This window comes from Ceratina calcarata, unplaced genomic scaffold (genome assembly GCF_001652005.2).
Source record: "Ceratina calcarata isolate Rehan_Ccalc_2016 unplaced genomic scaffold, ASM165200v1 scaffold151.2, whole genome shotgun sequence".
Taxonomy (NCBI): Eukaryota; Metazoa; Arthropoda; class Insecta; order Hymenoptera; family Apidae; genus Ceratina; species Ceratina calcarata.
Window position 1 is genome coordinate 1064652 of NW_017136308.1, and position 19166 is coordinate 1083817.

At 43.4% G+C, this 19166-nt stretch overlaps 2 protein-coding genes across 7 annotated transcripts; one reads left to right on the plus strand and one right to left on the minus strand.

Annotated features, from left to right (window-relative positions):
• Window positions 1-1469: 1469 nt before the first annotated feature.
• 14-3-3zeta (tyrosine 3-monooxygenase/tryptophan 5-monooxygenase activation protein zeta) lies at window positions 1470-17492 on the minus strand. Of its 6 annotated transcripts, none has more exons than XM_026819403.1 (5): window positions 17384-17492; window positions 5987-6294; window positions 5305-5428; window positions 3398-3561; window positions 1470-2990 (listed from the first exon to the last, which is right to left on the minus strand). In XM_026819403.1, the coding sequence occupies exons 2-5, from the start codon at window positions 6284-6286 to the stop codon at window positions 2835-2837; spliced, it is 744 nt and encodes a 247-aa protein (XP_026675204.1). In that variant the 5' UTR covers window positions 6287-6294; window positions 17384-17492; the 3' UTR covers window positions 1470-2834. The 6 variants fall into 6 exon arrangements, with proteins under 6 accessions (XP_026675204.1, XP_026675200.1, XP_026675203.1 ...); XM_026819399.1 differs by lacking the exon at window positions 3398-3561 and adding an exon at window positions 3861-4024 and having other exon boundaries at window positions 17384-17491; XM_026819402.1 differs by lacking the exon at window positions 3398-3561 and adding an exon at window positions 4454-4617 and having other exon boundaries at window positions 17384-17491.
• Window positions 17493-17835: 343 nt separating this feature from the next.
• On the plus strand, window positions 17836-19070 carry RpLP0-like (ribosomal protein LP0-like). The gene is made up of 4 exons (XM_018036392.2): window positions 17836-17972; window positions 18107-18411; window positions 18468-18704; window positions 18771-19070. The coding sequence occupies exons 1-4, from the start codon at window positions 17945-17947 to the stop codon at window positions 18924-18926; spliced, it is 726 nt and encodes a 241-aa protein (XP_017891881.1). The 5' UTR covers window positions 17836-17944; the 3' UTR covers window positions 18927-19070.
• Window positions 19071-19166: the final 96 nt, after the last annotated feature.

Sequence of the window (19166 nt, forward strand, 5' to 3'; positions counted from 1 at the left end):
TATTTATTCTTGCTATCGTAAAAAAGAATGATCAACTTTTTTAACACATAAAATGGAATTTCGCTTTCTTTCTTTTCATTTTACTCGATCGATGAGAGAACTATGACCTTCGGTATGGGTGCGTAGATATTTAAGTAAAATACAAAAGAGGACCTGCGTGTTGTAATTGTCAAATAATTAGAAGCACTTGATCCGTATGTATATACATATCAATCCGCCCCTGGACCGAACCCATCCGTAGTAGCATTTTCATGCGTTTGATTCTCTGAATTTTTAACAGATTTTCTTCTCTGATTTTTTTTAAATGGCAACGTGGTACGTCCCTCTTCTTAACCAGGCTTAGATTGTGCCGACCTAATTTTAAATCCTTTTCTTAGATTTCAGGAAAGAAAAGATAAACGCGGACTTAGCACGTTCTTCTTGCTGGCAGAGGTCTTCGCATACGAGACATTCGGAAAGAAGTTATTACATAAATTGGCAAAAACGAAGTAGTTTCGAAACTCTATCGATAAATTTCCATGAGATCGATCATGCCCGCAAGACTGAAATTAATGTATCTATATACATATATATACATATGGATATAAATATATATGTATATGATATATACATAAACCCGCGCACTTTACGTTTACGATGCATGTGCACGAAATGATTAGGACAATTCTTTCTTTTATATACGCACGTAAGATTTTGTTCTTCGTTTTCACTTGGTTTCATTTACCGCGCGTGTACGTAACATAGTGATCGAGTCTCTGATAAATATCTGCTGTATATATATTATCACTTATTATATGCGCATATATATTGAAACATATATATGTGAGAGCGGAGAAGATAGAAAGATGGAACAAAGAAAAGGAGATGACGGGTAAGGTGTTGGATCGAGGGACATGGGGTGGGTGTTGCGAGAGCAAGAGAGAGACGTGACTGATGCAGACGGGTTGTAAGTTGTAACAACGGGTCAAGTAGTTAGAACATGCTGAGAAATGTCTTAAAGACAGTTTTGTGTCGGCCGACCGTCAGCAAATCAAAATTCTCATGTCAATTCTATTCCAGACTGTTTAAGCGCTAGCAACGGACGGTCACGGTCTATGGTGGATAAAAATGTATTCTTTAGTTTAAGTGCTTCACTCACCTCGACAATGTACAGCAACTACGATTTGAACGAATTGCAAATTTTCAAATAACATATCTTTATGTAAGGTAAGAGGCGTTTCTTCAAAACGTTCTCAACGATCGAAATATAAAGCATACACGCACGCACGCACACATACACGCAAGTATTTAAAAAAAAAAAGAAATGGAAAGATAGGAAACGGAGAAAAAGGGAAATGGATACGCACACATGATTATCGTGCGCGCGCGCGCGCGCGCGTGCATAAGAGCTTCTTCTCTATTTTGTAAATACTTTCTATATGTGCAATGTGTAAAAAGTATCAAATGTAAAAATTAAGTCACCACCGATGTTATTTTGGAACTTAATAACTTAATGTATTTTTTCTTCTTTCTCCTCCTGCGTTCTTCCCTTCATATAATAATTATCGTACTTGCTAGACAATGTGAAATTTAATTTAATGACAGCTGGATATAATGTAGTTAGATTCATGCGTGCTTGTTTTCTTTTGACTTGATTTTTTATCGAATTTCTGTTTTGTTTAGCGAATATTTTAGAAATGGTAAATAAGTGAGCAGATCTGAGAGTAATGACAGTGGTTTTTTTATCTTTTCCTTTTACGTGGTTGTGTTTTTTTCGCATCCCGTGTCTCATCCCACAACGGTGGAATCGTCGCGTTTATGTTTCTACAGACCTCTCAACGACTAGTACATCGAACATTTTGCCTCGATAGGTTGCAGATTCATATCTACTATCGATTGCCTCTTCTTTATACACATGTACACTCTTGCCCTGCACGAATTGTAAGTGTTTCCCTTGATAGATAACGTTGTACGAAGAGACAGGGTTTGCGAAACGAATACTCTCTTTCCTGTCCATTCCTCTGTTCATCCACGATTTGTTCCTTCCTGTTCTTCCACACAAACACAAGTCGATACGCTTTCCTCGAACAAATTTGATGATGCCAGAGACCGAGCAATTCTCATCACTCGACCGCTACCTTTCATCAAGGGGCTGTTAAGTGTATAGCGCCACGCAATGTCCTCCGATATTCTCTTACTTTTCTTCTTCACCCGTCGCTCTTCCCCTCTCTCTGAAAGATCGAGAATTTTCTGTCTCTCTCTGCCCCCTTCGGAGTCAAAACGATTCAGTTGACTTTGGATATATCGTGCCGACGTGTACACATCAGCAACGATCAGCACGCGGATCGATCCTTCAGGAAAGGACACGGTCGAGTGCGAGGATCCTCGTGTTCGAACTGGGCGTAACAGCTGTGGCGGTGGCATTGGCAGCGGTGCGCGGTGTCACAGAACAAAGAGGTGACGATTCTCAAGGAGATTAAGGAAACAAGGATCGCGGAAAGAATGACGGTGATCTTACGAAATGTGGAAGAAAGAAAGGAAAGGGAAGGGAATAAGAAGGGGAACGTGGGGAGGAACGGGTTTGGGTCGTCGATGAAAATTTTTTCAAGACAGAAATTGCGACAGTTCTAGGGAAATGGAATGGAGAAAAAGAAACGGTACGGGTGGGTCGGAGGAAGAAAGAAGGTAGGAAGGAAGAAGGAAACGAGGTACGCGAGGGGGCGAGAGGGACAGGCTAATGGATAAATCGATCTCGGATGGATGGATGGGTGAGCATTTCAAGGGACGGGGAGTTAGGGGGCGATAGAGAATAGGATGTTCTTATTAGGTTTAGAAAGGACTTAAGCTTAGGAAGGTTAGTTATCTCCGCCCTCCTGTGCTTCGTCCGCGTCACCCTGCGTGTCACTGGTCCAGAGAGTAAGGTTGTCGCGCAAAAGCTGCATAATTAGCGTAGAATCTTTATAGCTGTCTTCGTTAAGTGTGTCTAACTCTGCAATCGCGTCGTCAAAGGCCTGCAAACGTTTACGAAATACATATTATTTTCTCGAATGATCGATTTCCGCCTGACTCACACGCACGATTTTCTATTCAGCAATCGCGACAAGCTACGAAACAACTCGCATTCGTCCGATATCACACGTTCGTGCAAAGCGACAAATCAGTATTTTGTACATATTAGAATTAAATTACGAACATGTTAATATAAATTGCGAGCGACTCGGAATGGTCACCGATACAGTGGAGACTCGTTAAAGCAATCGTCATACAATTCTCGTTTTTTTTTTACAAGTTAGTAAACGTTAAAAAAAAACTTTAGTACCACGGCACACTGGTTGCATCGATCATCGGTTATAGAGGGTAGGTTTATTTATTTCGAAAATCAATTCGATCAAGCAGTAAACCGTCTATTATCCCTGACCTGCTTGGCAAGATGACAGGCTCTAGCCGGAGAATTAATTATTTCATAATAAAAGACGGAGAAGTTGAGAGCAAGACCGAGCCTGATTGGATGGGTAGGTTGCATTTTTGACTTTGCTATGTCGAATGCTTCTTGGTACGCTTTCTGCGAATCTTCGACTACCGCTGTAATTCAAACCGAGAGTTGACCAAATTAAAAACTTGAAAAATAACAGGACCAGAAACGAAACCTTCGTCAACGTACATCTACGTAAATAGGATAGGGGGATGAAAAAAGGAGAATGGAATGGAGGATATCCCCTGTTTTCGCGCACGCGGATCACGCCGACGAGTAAGACGAACAAAAAGAAATGGGCTATCGTTCTCTTGCCTCCACTGCATCACCATCACCGTTTACGCTTATATCTTCCCGCGATTGCTGCTCGACATTCGACGCTTCCTCATTGTTTCTCAATAAATTATACCTGTTTGGCCAACTGACACGCCTTGTCTGGTGAGTTGATGATCTCGTAATAAAAAACGGAGAAGTTGAGAGCGAGACCGAGCCTAATGGGATGCGTGGGCTGCATCTTTGCCTTTGCTATGTCAAACGCTTCTTGATACGCTTTCTGCGAATCCTCGACTACCGCTGTAATGCAAACCGGGAAATCCAGATTACAATTTCTACAAATGTGCGAAACCAGCTTCCCACTGTGTCGCGGCCTGTTCGTACGGACCTTGGGGTAACGGGAAGAACGGGAAGGAGACAGGGAAAGGATGCGAGCGATCATCTCGATCGGCTCGCGTCACGCGTATGCGATTCGTTCGCGGAACTCGTTATACAGCGAGTCGTACGCGTCGTCGTTGCGTGAATGAAAAGTCGGGTAAAGAACACGAAATACGACGTAATTTTTTTTAAATGTTGCTTCTTCCTTCACCCCATACGTGGCACGAAACGTGATCATCGGTTTCTCTCTGCCTCCACTGCATCACCACCATCGTTTCGCATCTTTTCGCGATTGCTATCAATTCGTATAATCGATATGCGTGTCAACCCTCGCCTTTCGTTGAATTATACCTGTTTGGCCAGCTGGCAGGCCTTGTCTGGTGAGTTGAGGATCTCGTAATAGAAAACGGAGAAGTTGAGGGCGAGGCCTAGCCTGATCGGGTGAGTAGGCTGCATCTTGCACTTGCTGATTTCGAACGCGTCCTGGTACGCTTTCTGGCTGTCGTCTACCACGGCTGGATATACATCACGTGGAAAATTATCAGCAATGATTCGTAACTTTCCTTTAAGAGTAATCTGACGCGCGTTAGCTACCGTTGAACCGTGATCAGAATTTTTCCGATGTCCGAGCTAATCGCGAATTTCGGAACCTTCCAATCATCGACCCGACTTTATTAAAACGTAACTATACGAAGACGAAACGAAACGGAACATACGTTTTCGTGGTCACGAAGAAGGATGCGCGGCTTTAAATTCCAGCAACCATAGACAGAAAGGTTTTCTCTGTTCGAGCCAGGTGCATATACGCGGACGCGTCACGGAATTTTTTAAGAATCTTAGACCGTGCCGCAGGGACGGTTTCACTGAGGCACATCTGTCGACGCAGCTGTGCCACCTCTTTTCTGACGTATTTAGGTACGGGGCTCGGGCACAGGTACGAGACCATTGTGCGCTGACTTTCTGTTCGTGGAAAGGCGCTCGTCGAATTCGATGTTTACCTGACCATCTCAAGTAAGAAGGATCTTCTCTGGGACATCGTCGTACTCGACGATGCCGTGTACGAATCGAGCATAGAACGATGCGAACGAACGTCGGTGACGTAGGGGAATTGTCATTGAACAAACCAGTTCCAGACGGAATTGATCGATCACGGGAGAAGTAATGTTATTGTTAGCAAGTTCACTGAATTACCAACTACGTACCGTTTCTGGTTTCTCCGGTGGCAACTTCTGCGAGGTACCTGTAGTAGTCGCCCTTCATCTTGAGGTAGAATACTTTACTCTCGGCGTTACTAGCCTTGGGGATCAGGTACTTATCAAGGAGTCCCTGCAAACCCGAATCGTGCAATTTATTTCGCGTGACTCGAAACGTTTAATTTGTAATTTCCTAAAAGCCGTACTACTGGTATATGAAACGAAATGCCAGCATGTTATTTCTCTTTCGAATTCTCGAATTGAAACCAACGGAAGCGTTAGATTATTCTAGAACACGTGTGTATGCACACCTGCATTTGAACGACAGATCAACGTTATCGCTACGCGTTTCGTAACCGACAGCATCGACGAAACGCGAAGGGAAGGTGTATATTCTTTGAAGCTGAAGCAAGCTGTGTTACGCCCGTTACACGACGAGAAGAGGTCGTAAGACGAGATACTACAGAGAGATGCAACCGCGCCGCGTGAAATTTAAACCGGTGAGTGATCTTAGGTTCCGAAACCCTCGGAATACGCAGATGCGACAAAGAGGATCGTTCGCCGGCGTAAACCGATCCTCCGTAACACCAAAAACTAGCTACTGAATCGACGAGCGCACCCGCTCTTTTATTCTCTTTCAACGTCAACTGAGAATGACAAGGGACGAAAGAGAAAGGGAACGAGCTCTTACCAATACGTCGTAACAGATTTCGCGAAGCTCCTTTTCAACCTTTTCCCGGTATTCCTTGGCCATCTGCTGCTTGCGCTCGGAACCTTCGGTTTTCTGCTCGATAGAGGATATTACCCTCCACGAGCTACGTCTTGCGCCAACTACATTCTTGTACGCTACTGACAGCAGGTTCCTTTCTTCGTTCGACAACTCGACTCCCGTTTCCGTGACTGCTTTCATCGCGGCTGCCATATCATCGTACCTTTCCGCCTGCTCGGCAAGCTTTGCACGCTGTACCAATTCCTCCTTGTCCACAGACATTGTGTCGGCTGGAAAACAAAATCGATCAGTCTACGGCAAGACGACCAAACGAGTTTCTCGTCTCTACAATGAAACGTTCATTCACGTATGCTACTTGATAATTCATCGATTAATTTATTGAAGATTAACTTCAGCTGTACACATGGATCAATCGCGTGAGTCATTGCGTAGGGACGCGATACGATGCAGTTTGACGTAACGAATTGAGATGAAGATAAGAAATTACCGAAAGAGGAAATAGAAAGAGGAGGAGTTACGGAGAAGAGGCGTTCATCGACGCAAGAGAGTAACGCCGGCGGTAGCACGCGGCTTCAATGTCGAGCGGTTTTTCTCTTCTACCCGAGACTCGTCGGTGAGAATAGATTTCACCGACGCGTTTAGAACAGAAGGTGACGTAGGTAGTATGATCGTGGACGGGGAGCACGCGCGCGCTTCAGCCTGGCTGGCCTCGTTCGACACGATATGTACATCGCCATACATTTTCTTTACCCACCTTTAAGCTTGAACGCAAGTTTTTTCGTAGGAAGACTGTCGCAGTTTAAAAGTCATTCATTTATTTGTCGATGACCAAGAAAACGCTTTTACGATTTTGATCCTTCGAGTCAAATGGATTTAATTTAAAACCGTTCGAATTTGTTCGATACCTAACCTATTGTTTTTCCTGTTTAAAGGACGTCGACAGTTCGAACGTCTCTCTGTTTGTTACACTTTCACAGGGGAAAGAAGGTCGAAACCATGTAGAAAATAATCGATCGACACGGATGGTTGGAGAAAGGACTAAACTCGACGCAACGTGGGTATAATCTTATGGGCACGATGAGTCACGACGCCGGGCTGGCGTTACGACGCTTAACCATAGTAACGCACGCGTTTAAACATCCCGACTCGTTTTAACACGCCTCTCGTACGTCGACCGTGAACACGCACGCTCTCGTATTTTTATTCTGCTCGCCGGTTCATTTCTTCCGATTCATAAAAAAAGATTTCTGAAAATGGAGCTGACTAAATGCGGTCGAAGGAATTTTATCCAACGGGAGAACTCCATAACGCTTGATCTCCATCCAGGCTGCAGACTTTCATGCAAAATACTGTCTAATAAAACTAGCAGTCTCACGATTGTAATCCGTGTTGAAGTTGTTATCTACGTTCCTTTCGTGTATCGATTATCTTTTTTTTCCTACATCGCGCAAACTCCGTTCGATTCACGGTAAGATCTACGACTGACCGTCAGATTCTCATCGATAATTTACTGTTGAACAATTGTTAACAATTTTACTAGCCATCAATCGTCGCGTATAACTCGATGAAAGATAAGTTTCCGAGTTGAAACGTGAGTATAAGTTCGATCGGTAGTATCGAAGGTATGTAATTTTGAATAGCTGGCTTAAACAGCCGAACAGCGATCAACAGTATTGTACGTGTGCATCGGTAAACGCGTCCACGCTATTGCGCAGCTTTAAAGCGCCTCGTAAACGATTTATTTCCAAGTGCATAGCACGCGCACGCGCCCGCAATTCCATGTTTCGCGCCTGCCCAATTCGCCGAACATTGTTCTACGTCGCAACTTCTTTTTTTCCCTCTTAACATTTTAATTACACTTGTAAAAATATCGGCGACAATAGTCGAAAGATTGCTATCAGCATTATCGTTCGTCCAATTGCATAACCAAAGACCGAGGAGGTGGAAAGAACAACCATTTTTCAATCGTGCGTCGTATGAAAACCAAGTGCGATTGAGTTTCGCGTTTACACACTTCCGGTTCGTGATATTCGCCGCGGACAGGAAATGCTATTGTACGACGTTGAAGAGGAGCGAGCAATCGTAAATTGTTATGCATATTCTCGTTTCTAACTTCGACAGGCCAGAATAAAATTCCGTCCTCGCACAAATGGAGTTATTAATGAAAACAAAGTGCAAGTAGACTAGACGACAGCATTGATATTACTAACTGGAACACGTACAGCAGCGATATAATTAGCGGTTTTCGACGATTCAGAATTCCTTTGACATTCGTCAGATTGACAGCGAAGGAGAATGAGACTAATGAGATCATATTGCTTACATTATTATCTTATTCTTTTCAACGATTTGTACATAACGATAGAGAGTGAAATCGATGCTTTGAATTTTCGTGTCGTTAAACGATTATTTGCGTCGGTGAATAAAATACACGTGACTAGACGGAAGGTCAAACAGCGTTCCTCCTCAAAGGAACCCGGATAGAAATATTAAACCGGTAGGTGTATTCGACGTCCTATATTTAATCGCGCACAATTACCTGGCTTTAGGTTAGCAGAGGCTTGGCGACACTGTTGCCGGATCTACCGAAGAACCGATGAGAAACCCCACGTTGCCAGTGAAATAGTATTTCCGGCGCAGACTTTTCAATCGGACGAAACCCGAAAGAAACGAGATATCTCTCCGTACAAGTTCTGTACTATGCCTATTCGTGCTTCCAAAAATTTTCTCTGATTCTAATTCAAGATGATCTATAGACTCGGTAGAATATGAAGAACATACATGGTAATCGGGCGAATAGTTAATTAATGTGGCTAGCGAAGATGTCGCGCGGATCGGAAAACGTAATATCTCCGTCGCATTGATAAGAACAGGAACTTTATCGAACGGCACCTATCCAAGTTTATCTATATCGCCTTACATTATCCTCCTCGTGATAAGCTACCATTCTCCCGAGGCGAGTTATCTAATTTTCAATTTACGCGATCGCGTAATCGACTACGTTAAAAATTGCTATTGTCGAAAGATTCGCTAGGTCGAAGATCGCTCGCGCTCAACTCTTGAAGGAAAAAAAGAAATATTACGTAGAATCATCGCAAATAGTTTGAGGTTATAGCCGACGGTAGTCGCATAGCCGAGCCGAAGAGGGAGCAGCCAAACGGAGCGCCACGGCGCTACTTTCACGAAGCGAGAGCGAAATTCCTCGTCTTCGCTCTCTTTCTTTCTTTCCTCGCCCTCTCTCCCTCTCCCTCTTGCACGTTCTTCTCTTTAGCTAACACGCCCCGTACTCAAGGCGTTCAAGACCGTTTTCTGTCGCGATGCGAACGAGAACAAGTCGAGGACAAAGAAACCGACCGACGGATCGCCTTGCTTCCGGTGAAACGCGAATCGGCGTCACTGCGGGGATCGTACCGATTCACTTCTTCTGCGTCGCAGCATTATATCGCGGAGATCGATAGCCGGTTCACTTTCCTCGACTTCTTCGGTCGACCGGAGGAAAACGCGACGCGGAAACCGAGTTTCTAGCACGTTCTCGAGATGCCTCAGACTCGAAAAGGAGTCCGGCTGGAAATGCACATAGGGAAAGGTCGTTCGTCGCGGCGATCTGGCATGCATCAGGACGATCAGCAAGGGAGAAAAAAGGCATATAGCTAATAGTAAAAGATACTGGCAATACGCGTAAATTCTGGAGGAGATGAGAGACATAAAAGGCGTTAGCGGAACGGAGGCACATATATAGAAGGAGAACGAATCGTTGCAGTCTTACCTATAGTTTAAAGTCTTTTGTACAATAAATACTTAAATAAATACACGACTGGCGATTCGGTGATCTCGCGCGAAAATGGGAGGGGGCCGAAAACTGACTAGAACTCTCTCGGTACTGCTAGTTTCCTTTTGTCCGGGGGGTAAAGAGCGAGAGCGTATTACGCGGAGAAACTACGCCGGGTCTTTTTCCTCAGTCACACTCAGTTACGATACCACACATCCCTCAGTGACCACTCCCGCACAACGACTGAGCCGGCAACGCTGTTCATGGTGGGGACTCGGTGCGTCTCGTGCCGGGACTCGTCGCTGTTCGGGTGGGTTCGGTTCGCCTCGGTTACCCTCGTGGCCGAGCCGAAGTATTGATCGATTCGCCCAGCATGGCCGGCTCTGCTCGGCTGGGTGGGGCAGTGGCGCACGGATCTCCCTGTCCCTGTTCACGTCCCGGGACGCCAGCCATGGGGTACGATGCGTCGCACCGCGTCCTACTGCGTTCTTTTACGCACTACGCTATACGTATCTGCTACTACTACTACTGTCACACGCGATTTACATACATACAGATATCTCGCACCTCGCACCTTCCGCATCATTCTTCCTCTCTTCCCCATGCAAAATGCACACGCACTGCTCATTTTTCTCTTCTATACGAGCTCTTTAGAAACCAAACTTAATTAGCAGACTGCGGATTTCAGATTCAATTTCCTTTTACTATATTTGGTGTCTTTGTGTTCGGTGTACACCTAATTTGTTTATAAATTAAAATCGCAGTCTATTAATTACTGACTGCCAGAACAGACGTGGACTCACGTTTCGGGAAAGACGAATGTGACCAATTTCATTTCTAATAGGTTTTATGTATTCTGTCTTAGTTGATCTTCATTGAACTCTTAAACTTACTTCTCTGTCTCGTTGTTAATTATTGTACGACTTGGTAGGAAAGGAAAATGAGATAATTAAATATTCCTCCGTCAACTAAGATTATTGTTTGACTCAATAAGTTCCTTTTAATGATCTGTCTGGTTAAACTTTCATTAGCTACACGTCAAAAGCGTTCGAAGCGTTTCACGCGGAACGAACCAAAATGTAACAAGCTGTCTGCCGGTATCGATAAAAAAAATATGCAAACAATAGAGATCGATCAAGCGCGCAAAATCGAATCCCAAGAGACGCGAGAGGAACACGTGCATCGACACGTGATATCTGGCTCGTGGCAGCAGATCATTTTGAGAATATACAGGATATGTCTGTTAACGTCGCGATCAGTGTGTGTCGATCGATATTCGCTTTTATTTTAAACAAAACCGTCTTCAACGTATGATCACGTAGCAACAATAATCCCAGACGTGCAAACGATAAATTACAACGAGTAAGGGAACGGTGGTGAGTCTATCAAACGAAACTTTGTACGTGGCCACTTGGCCGTAACACCTTTCTGTCCTCAAGCCTCCTAATTTCCTCTTCTCGTAAAGAGGAACGATGATCAGATAATCAAAAAGGAAGAAAAGAACTTTTGCGGTAGGAAATTCCTCTCGATGGGACGAAAGAACGATATTTCGTATCGATGAAATCCGTGGAGGAGGACCGGCAATGAAAAACGAATACGAAGGTAATGTACAGAAATGGATAAGTGTTATATGTGGAATACAATGGTCGTATCGAGAAGGCGAGGGGCAGGAATAGGAAGTCCCTCTCTCTCTCTTTCTCGAACTGACGAGGCTAAAATGAAATATTGATCCGCGGAGGCGCGCGCAACCCCTGCAACCGACCCGCCCTTCTTCTATGTTCACCATTTTCTGTTGCTCACCCCCAGCTTTTCAACCCCTTCGCGACTTTTTTATTCTCCAGCGGATCTTGTCGACATAACTTATCCTTAAACCGTTATACCCCTCCCATCGATTCATCAAAAGTTTCACGTTCAGGATTTTCATCCAGCTCGACTCCTCGGACACCCTCGAACGACTACCGACAATGCCCGAAACCGATAATACAGAATACAAGCTAAAAGGTCGTTCTTGTGATTCTATCAAAGGCTCGGCAATGCCAATTGTTCGGGTACTGAGAACGCCGTGGCCAAACTTGAACGTCTCGTACGAGGAACGACAGATAATTCGATAGAAGACGACGAAGCAAGTACCTATGTTTCTACGGCGGCAATGCGCGTGCCTGAAGCACTTCGATTCGATCGTCTCACTTTTCGGATACCACGTATCCACGTACATACGCAATAAAGGTTCAATGTTAAATATAATAGGTATCATCGAAGGTCGGCTGAAGAAATTCTGTAACGAATCGAGGAGGACTGCACTCGTTTGAAATAACGATTTCAAGATGCTGTATCTGAATCGAGTATCGATCATTTCTCGCACGATATTATAATCTCCTACACAGAGAGATGTGTATAAAATTGTACCCCACACGATGATTATTCTGCTGCTTGAAAGACTAACGAGGCAACTTTCGCAACGAAGTTGCATGGATTTTCATACGTCACACGATTCTGAATGCAATTAACAATAGTCCTACCGTGGAGTGACCTGAAACACAATTTGTGTCTGAAGATTAGAAAATGTTTCAATGTTTAATTCATAAAGAAGATAGATACCAATTACAGTTCTGGCAATGTTATCTTTTCTGACCATTCGCAAGGAAATGTTTGGCACAGGAACGAACAGTTTTTCCACCGAGTGCTACCGGTAGCTGCCGATAAGGCGAGAGTTCGTTCGATCGTCCATCGACCATGAACGAGCTTCTCGTCTCGCGCCAAGAGACAACTTGAATACGCCGTTTCGAGAAGAAATACCGGGTGTAAACGCAGTGAATGAAAAGAAGAGAACGCGTGCACGCGGGGTTCAGAGGAAACCGAGGAAGCGTAACTGTTGCGACACTGACCTTGCACCGATATGCCGGCCTCGTAAAACCTCGACGCATTTTCGAAGTTTCCGTCTCGCGCACCAAAAACTTCTCTCTATTGTAACCGTTGTCGTCGTGGTCGTCGAATCGTAGTCGATCGCGCAGCCCGCAGGCAGGCATTCAAGGATTTTTCCCCATCGATTTTCGATAGTAGACGCATCACGACGCTATATTTATTATCGTGTTCGAGAAGATTCGGGAAGTACTCGCGTCACGTCGCAACTCGAGACAACCCAGAGCATTGCAGGTATTACTATTTCGTCAAGCTGATACAAATAATTCATTGAGTTCAACACAGAGACCAATTCTTCCGTTCGTATTAGATAACGAGTTGATACATATTTTTCATTAATTAGCTAGAAAACATCTCAATATTTTAATAGAAATATGTATAAACTCCACTACTAGCCTCTTATGCTTATCTGTACGATTTACACGCCGCTTATTTTATCCCGGTTATTCTTCTTTCAAGAGAAACTTGTTCGTTTATATATATGGAAAAATTGAACACAGAAGTGTCGAGTTCGCAGAATAGAAGAAGCTCTTGTACTCGGAAAAGGGCGCCGTGCTACAGGTGGTAGCGCAGAGCTATATCGCTCGGACTCCGATCTCCAACCAGACAATTTCTGCCCTTCGTTTCCCATTTCCTACCAACTGCTACCAGTTTCATTAAACTCCATTTGCATCGCGTATTGTATGGCCTTTGCGTATCGTTCGAGGGACGGACATTCATGGTACATTGAAAGAAAAAAAACGTATCAACGTCTTGTCAAAATAATGCTAGTGTCCCCTCGCGTTAATGATACGGTGCTGCAGTAATGATAGAAGTGGATTTTTACACGCAATGGTGCAATGCTTGCCGTATTTAAGAATTCGAATGACACACTTGTTTCGATGAACGTAAACATGACGAAACAATCTTACAATATCTACGTGCTTAAAAGTGACGCGCCTGAAGGGATAGAATTTGTTTTAGGATTTCCGGTGATTTAAGATACCGTCGACGACGCGAGACGAAGCTCGAGTCGCGGCTAGATTGCGCAATCGAAGTAGATAGGTAGCAAGTGCACGCTTTGCCACTGCCATTCACCCGTCTTCTAATACACACCTCTACCGTTACGCTCGATATTCTCATTCACATGCGACGAAATCCTACGCCAGCTCGAGTTCATCGAGTGAGCCATCAAGTGAGCCATCGAGCTCGAGGTGGGGAGAAAGGATTGACCGTGACTAGCCGGACTCGTCTCTAATCTAGATACTGTTACACTCTCAGCCTCTTCTTCCCTTTTCGTTTCGCAAATATTGAAACCGGCAGAATGCAATCACTTATTCGACGATTATATGACTGTCAATCATCGTACTCGTTACCTCGCAGCGTGGCGAGTAATGTTGGACGACGAATAGGCTTTTCGCTATTGAAATAATTAACCGAGCGACCACCTGAAATCTAACATCCTCACTCTAAGTACTAACTGACTCATACCAAGAAAAACATTCTTACTCATCTTGACCGTCGTTCCTAGCTACTCATCCTGTCTCTAGTGTTCCTCTTCCTATACTGTTCTAACCATTGTAGCTCGGTTACTCATACCAACTAGTTATAAGAACAACCAAACTTGTACAAACGAGCAGAGTACTATGCTGTCTAATAAATTGGAGTTTGAACTTAAGAAATGCTGCACTTAATTCCATATCTGTTCCACTGAGGCGAAAGTCACGAGATCGAAATATGGAATTAATACCACATAGCATTGTAAATAACTAACAAAGGCATGAAGATTTCCTTAAATCTTTGTATCTCCTTTAAACACGTATGTATATTAGGAAGCTTAGAAGTCGTGAGTATCTCTTGTAAACTCGTCACACTCAACGCCTCGATGAATAATAGAGCACACGTATTCGGTCTCTTGTTATCGACTTTTAAAATTGTCAGAGAAAAGAATTGTACGTAGAAGGTGTACACCTATTTACACTAGCCGACGCGAACGTTCGCAGAAACATACCGTACACATACGCGTGGAGCTCGCGCGAATTTCTGCGTCAGCCGTCTTGGAATAGCGAGTGATGTCAAGCTTACCGTTTCAGCTTTGGTATGACTCCTTGGTACATGTATATATGCCGGTCAAATACGCACACCTACGCGACACATATATATACGTGTACAAGGTTTTCATTCGAGGAAGGCTTCCAGATTGTCGAAATTCTGTCAACGTCTCGGTTACAAGCAATTCCTCAACGTTCCAGAGGATCTCGTGTTTGTCCAAAAGTTGGCCAAGACGGGACGTGGGTTTTTGGGTCAACAAACACCGGGCAAATAACAGGGGCGGAGAGTTCGAAAATGAAGCAAGGGTGTCGATACGTTTCCCTCTCCAGAACTGTTACTGCAACGTGTTTGTCAAAATTAGTAATGATATTTCGCTGAAACGATTACGTAAACTGCCTCCACGTGTTATTTATCAATCAAATTTCCATATATTTTGAATGAAATACAGCGACTAAATGTTTCATTTAAAGAGGAGGAAGAATGTCATTTAGGCGGCTGGTGTTAAATTAAGAGAACAGCCGTTTTTAGAAATACCGGGCGCGGAAAACAATCGTACGCACGCGACGTTCTCGTGTCTCGAGCGAGCTATCTTATTAGCTAGCAAAATTCAATTTCCGACTGTACGCGATGCACGTATCATGCTTCCGCAAACTTCGACCGTGATCACAAAACCCACCCCTCGGTTATACAACGTCGGTTTTTCTCTGAAAAGAAATCGAGCCTCCGACGTTTCAGTCAGGAAACGGGAATGGTGGGTCGCCGACTCCATTAGTTATTATGTCATTTCTTCTCGGCTGTTTTTTGACAAGCATAAACGATAGATTTCCAGACGAGTCGAGAAGATTGATAAAAGAAGAGGCGAGGTACATAAAGGTGATGAGAATTATGAGGTCGTGGTGAACGGCCAATTATCCGTAAACTCGGTTTCACGGGTGAGCCGGCACTCTGATCGAAGTGACGATGGCTCGAGTAGCCTTGCAGTGTGACACAGGGTGAAACAACATTGATATTCTTCCTACCCTGTCTCGAGCACCGTGCAACGGAGCATTCAGCCCCAAACGAAAACAACCCCTGCCGCTTGCGTTCAACTGACTTTTCTCGCGCACCTGAAACGTTCCGAGATAAACGCAGTTAAACCGGCCTGTAGGTCAATTTACATTGAAACACCGTTCGTATTCCTGTTGATAAAATAATACATGAATGTGACGATCATCTAATTGCAATGTGACTACTAAAAATCTGTCAGACTAAATAAACGGGCGACGAACATCGACGTAACGCGAGTCCTGTTGGCAACTCTATGTACGTCAACGAGTGAAGAATGAAAACGAAGATCTGTCGCAGATGCTGGCTATCGTCATTATCTTCGGCCTTGGCGAGATTAGACCTTACTAACTGAAGTTGTTCAATGACCGAGAAAGAGTAGGGGATATAGTGCAAAAGGAAGGAGAGTTCAGGGTTCCCCACTACGTACGAACGCCTACCTCCCGTTAAAATTCCCGATTAACATCATACGTACTATTGGTTGTACGATTATGCACGCGCGTACCGATCGACAGTCGTACGTGAAAAAAGCGTAAAGCATAAGAGCAGTATGATCATCGTTTCACCATTTGTCTTTCCGTATACACGAAAAATAAATCGATGTATCACCGGTATGATCTTCTTCACTATTCGTCTTTTCATATATACGATCTTCCGCGAAAAATAGATTAATGAATCGCGACGCATCATACGCGGAATCCCACATTCATAGTAGTAATAATTTGCACGGAAACGAAAATCGCTTATTACTATCGATGAATACATAAGCTGGACCTCGGTGTTTATCAGCCAAGAAGCAATATCGAAAGCGCGATAATCGGTTCACTTGTCAAAGGGCGTGTGCCGAGGCAGTATACCAGGATAGAAGGCGCATGTCGTGCTTTAACGCGACTTGAAGCGTTAAGCAGGCCGGATATCGTACGTGACAGTACGAACAAAAACTACTACGCAATGCGTGTCTTCGGTCTATCCTTGCCGTGCACGCATTGCACGAGTGCAAGAGTTGAAATATCGTAAGAAAATAATGAAGATATTGATCTAACATCCATATGATTACCTACTGTTCCGTTAATGTCTTTGTACGCGATGAATAAATATGAGAACGATCGGGTTAAGGTAGTTGCGTTAAAGATCGTTTTTAAAGATTCTTTAGAGATATGGAATGTAATTTAATCGCCGACTGCGTAACTAAGATGGCGGTAATCATCTCGCTTGCTCAGGACTGTCGCGTTGTGTGTCGCATCGCTACGTGCGGCAAATGACTGGCTTCAGACTGTCTCGCGTCGTACTCGAATTCAACGAACATTGCCAAAATGTTAATTGATTCGACGAATGATCGACGTGACGTGTACAATACGATACAGTGACGAATCGAACGATTCTGATTACGATAATTGAACGAAACGAAGGAGTTCTAGGTTATTTCAAGCGATCCGGGAAAATGATTTGGGGACTACATGGCTACGGGGTTCACACGACCCGCTTATCAACTACACCTCGTACTATTTCCGAGCGATATTCCGCGAGACATCGCCTCCGATAGACTCCGTTTACATTATGCATTCGTACACGATTATATTCGAAAATGTACTCACCTTTGGAGTGTTATAAACGGCCTAGAAAATCGAGGCTTCGGCGTATTCAACGGCTACCGTCCACTACGACTCACAGAGTGCACTGGCGCAACGAGCGGAAGCCGCCATCTTGGACTGCGTTCACTTGACGTTTTCCGCTTGTTCGAAAACTACTTGTCCATCGTTCCCGCCGCTTCTCAAATCGTCCGAACTAAAACTGTATATTTTCACGTTGATCACACATTATAATGTAATTGCGAGGACGATTCACGATTATAAACTGTATTAAATAAATTTAAACAACTGGAATTGATTACCAATGATAACGATTCTTTCGAACTCATAACCATTATATATCCATGCGTATATTTTTTACCATCGTACTTTGAGTATTATAGAACCGTTTATTATTATTATAATATTTAAAGCGATTGTTTAAAATTGAAAAGAAGTAAGAAATACCTGCTATATACTCAATCAAATATTACTGCGCCATATTGTCGTATTATGTGCACAACCTCTGCCAGTATATACTACTGCCTCATTGATTATACGTGATCTCCGAATCGTTGTTGGAACAAAATGCCAAAGTCGAAAAGGGATAAGAAAAGTAACGTTTTGCTTCGTTAACTTATTGTTTTACTGATCTGTCATTCAATTGTATAGAATTAGCTTTAAGACTAACCTAGGACTGTTCGCCACGTGCATTTAACTAATTGATAAACGTGTATTTACGTTTCGCAGTATCTCTTACGAAGACAAGTAAGAAAGGGCTTGCATTGAAACAACAGATCGTGGAAGATGTTAGGAGTTGCGTCGAGAAATACAAACGGATATTCCTTCTATCGGTGCATAATATGCGTAACAATAAACTTAAAGATTTGCGAGCCGAATGGAAAGACAGTCGGTTTTTCTTTGGGAAAAACAAAGTGATAGCGTTCGCGTTTGGCACATCGCCGGAGAACGAAATCGCAGAGGGTCTTCATAAATTATCTGCAATATTAAGGGGACAGTGTGGTTTACTCTTCACGAACAGAAGTAAAAAGGAGGTATGTACTCTGTTCAAAATGATATAGTCATGGTTGTAATTAATATATTTCTTAAGGTTTTAAAATGGCTCGAGGAATATGAAGAAATAGACTATGCTAGATCTGGATTTGTCCCTGAAGAGACTGTAACTTTACCTGAAGGACCGATGCCGGAATTCTCGCACAGCATTGAACCACACTTAAGGCAATTAGAAATGCCTACATCGTTGCAGAGAGGGGTGGTAACTTTGATCAAAGAATATACTGTGTGCAAAGCAGGACAACCATTGACTCCGGCACAAGCAAGGATTTTGGTAAGTAGACTGTTGCCCCATTTAAGGTATTGAAAATAAGGAAATAATACGTAATCCTTGTTATAGAAATTGTTAGAGAGACCATTGGCAGTGTTTAAGCTGGTACCTTTAGGCATATATACTAAAAAGAATGGTTACAAACAACTTGCATCTAACGACGACACGAAGGAGAATGTAGAGGAGATGGAAGCAGAAGAAACAGAAGAAACTGATAATACATAAAATACCATCTGTCATATAATGGTAGAGCAATTATGAATATTGTATAACTTTAAATACCTGTTTATATCTATATGTATCCTACATATACATATACATTATGTACAAAGTTGAATTTTTATATGTAAATCGTATTGAAAAGAGAAACGTCTGAAGTTATTTGTTAGACTGACATTTCCTTTTTAACAACCGATATGCAATTGCATACTTTGTAAATTTCAAAGGACATCAAAATTCAAAAAT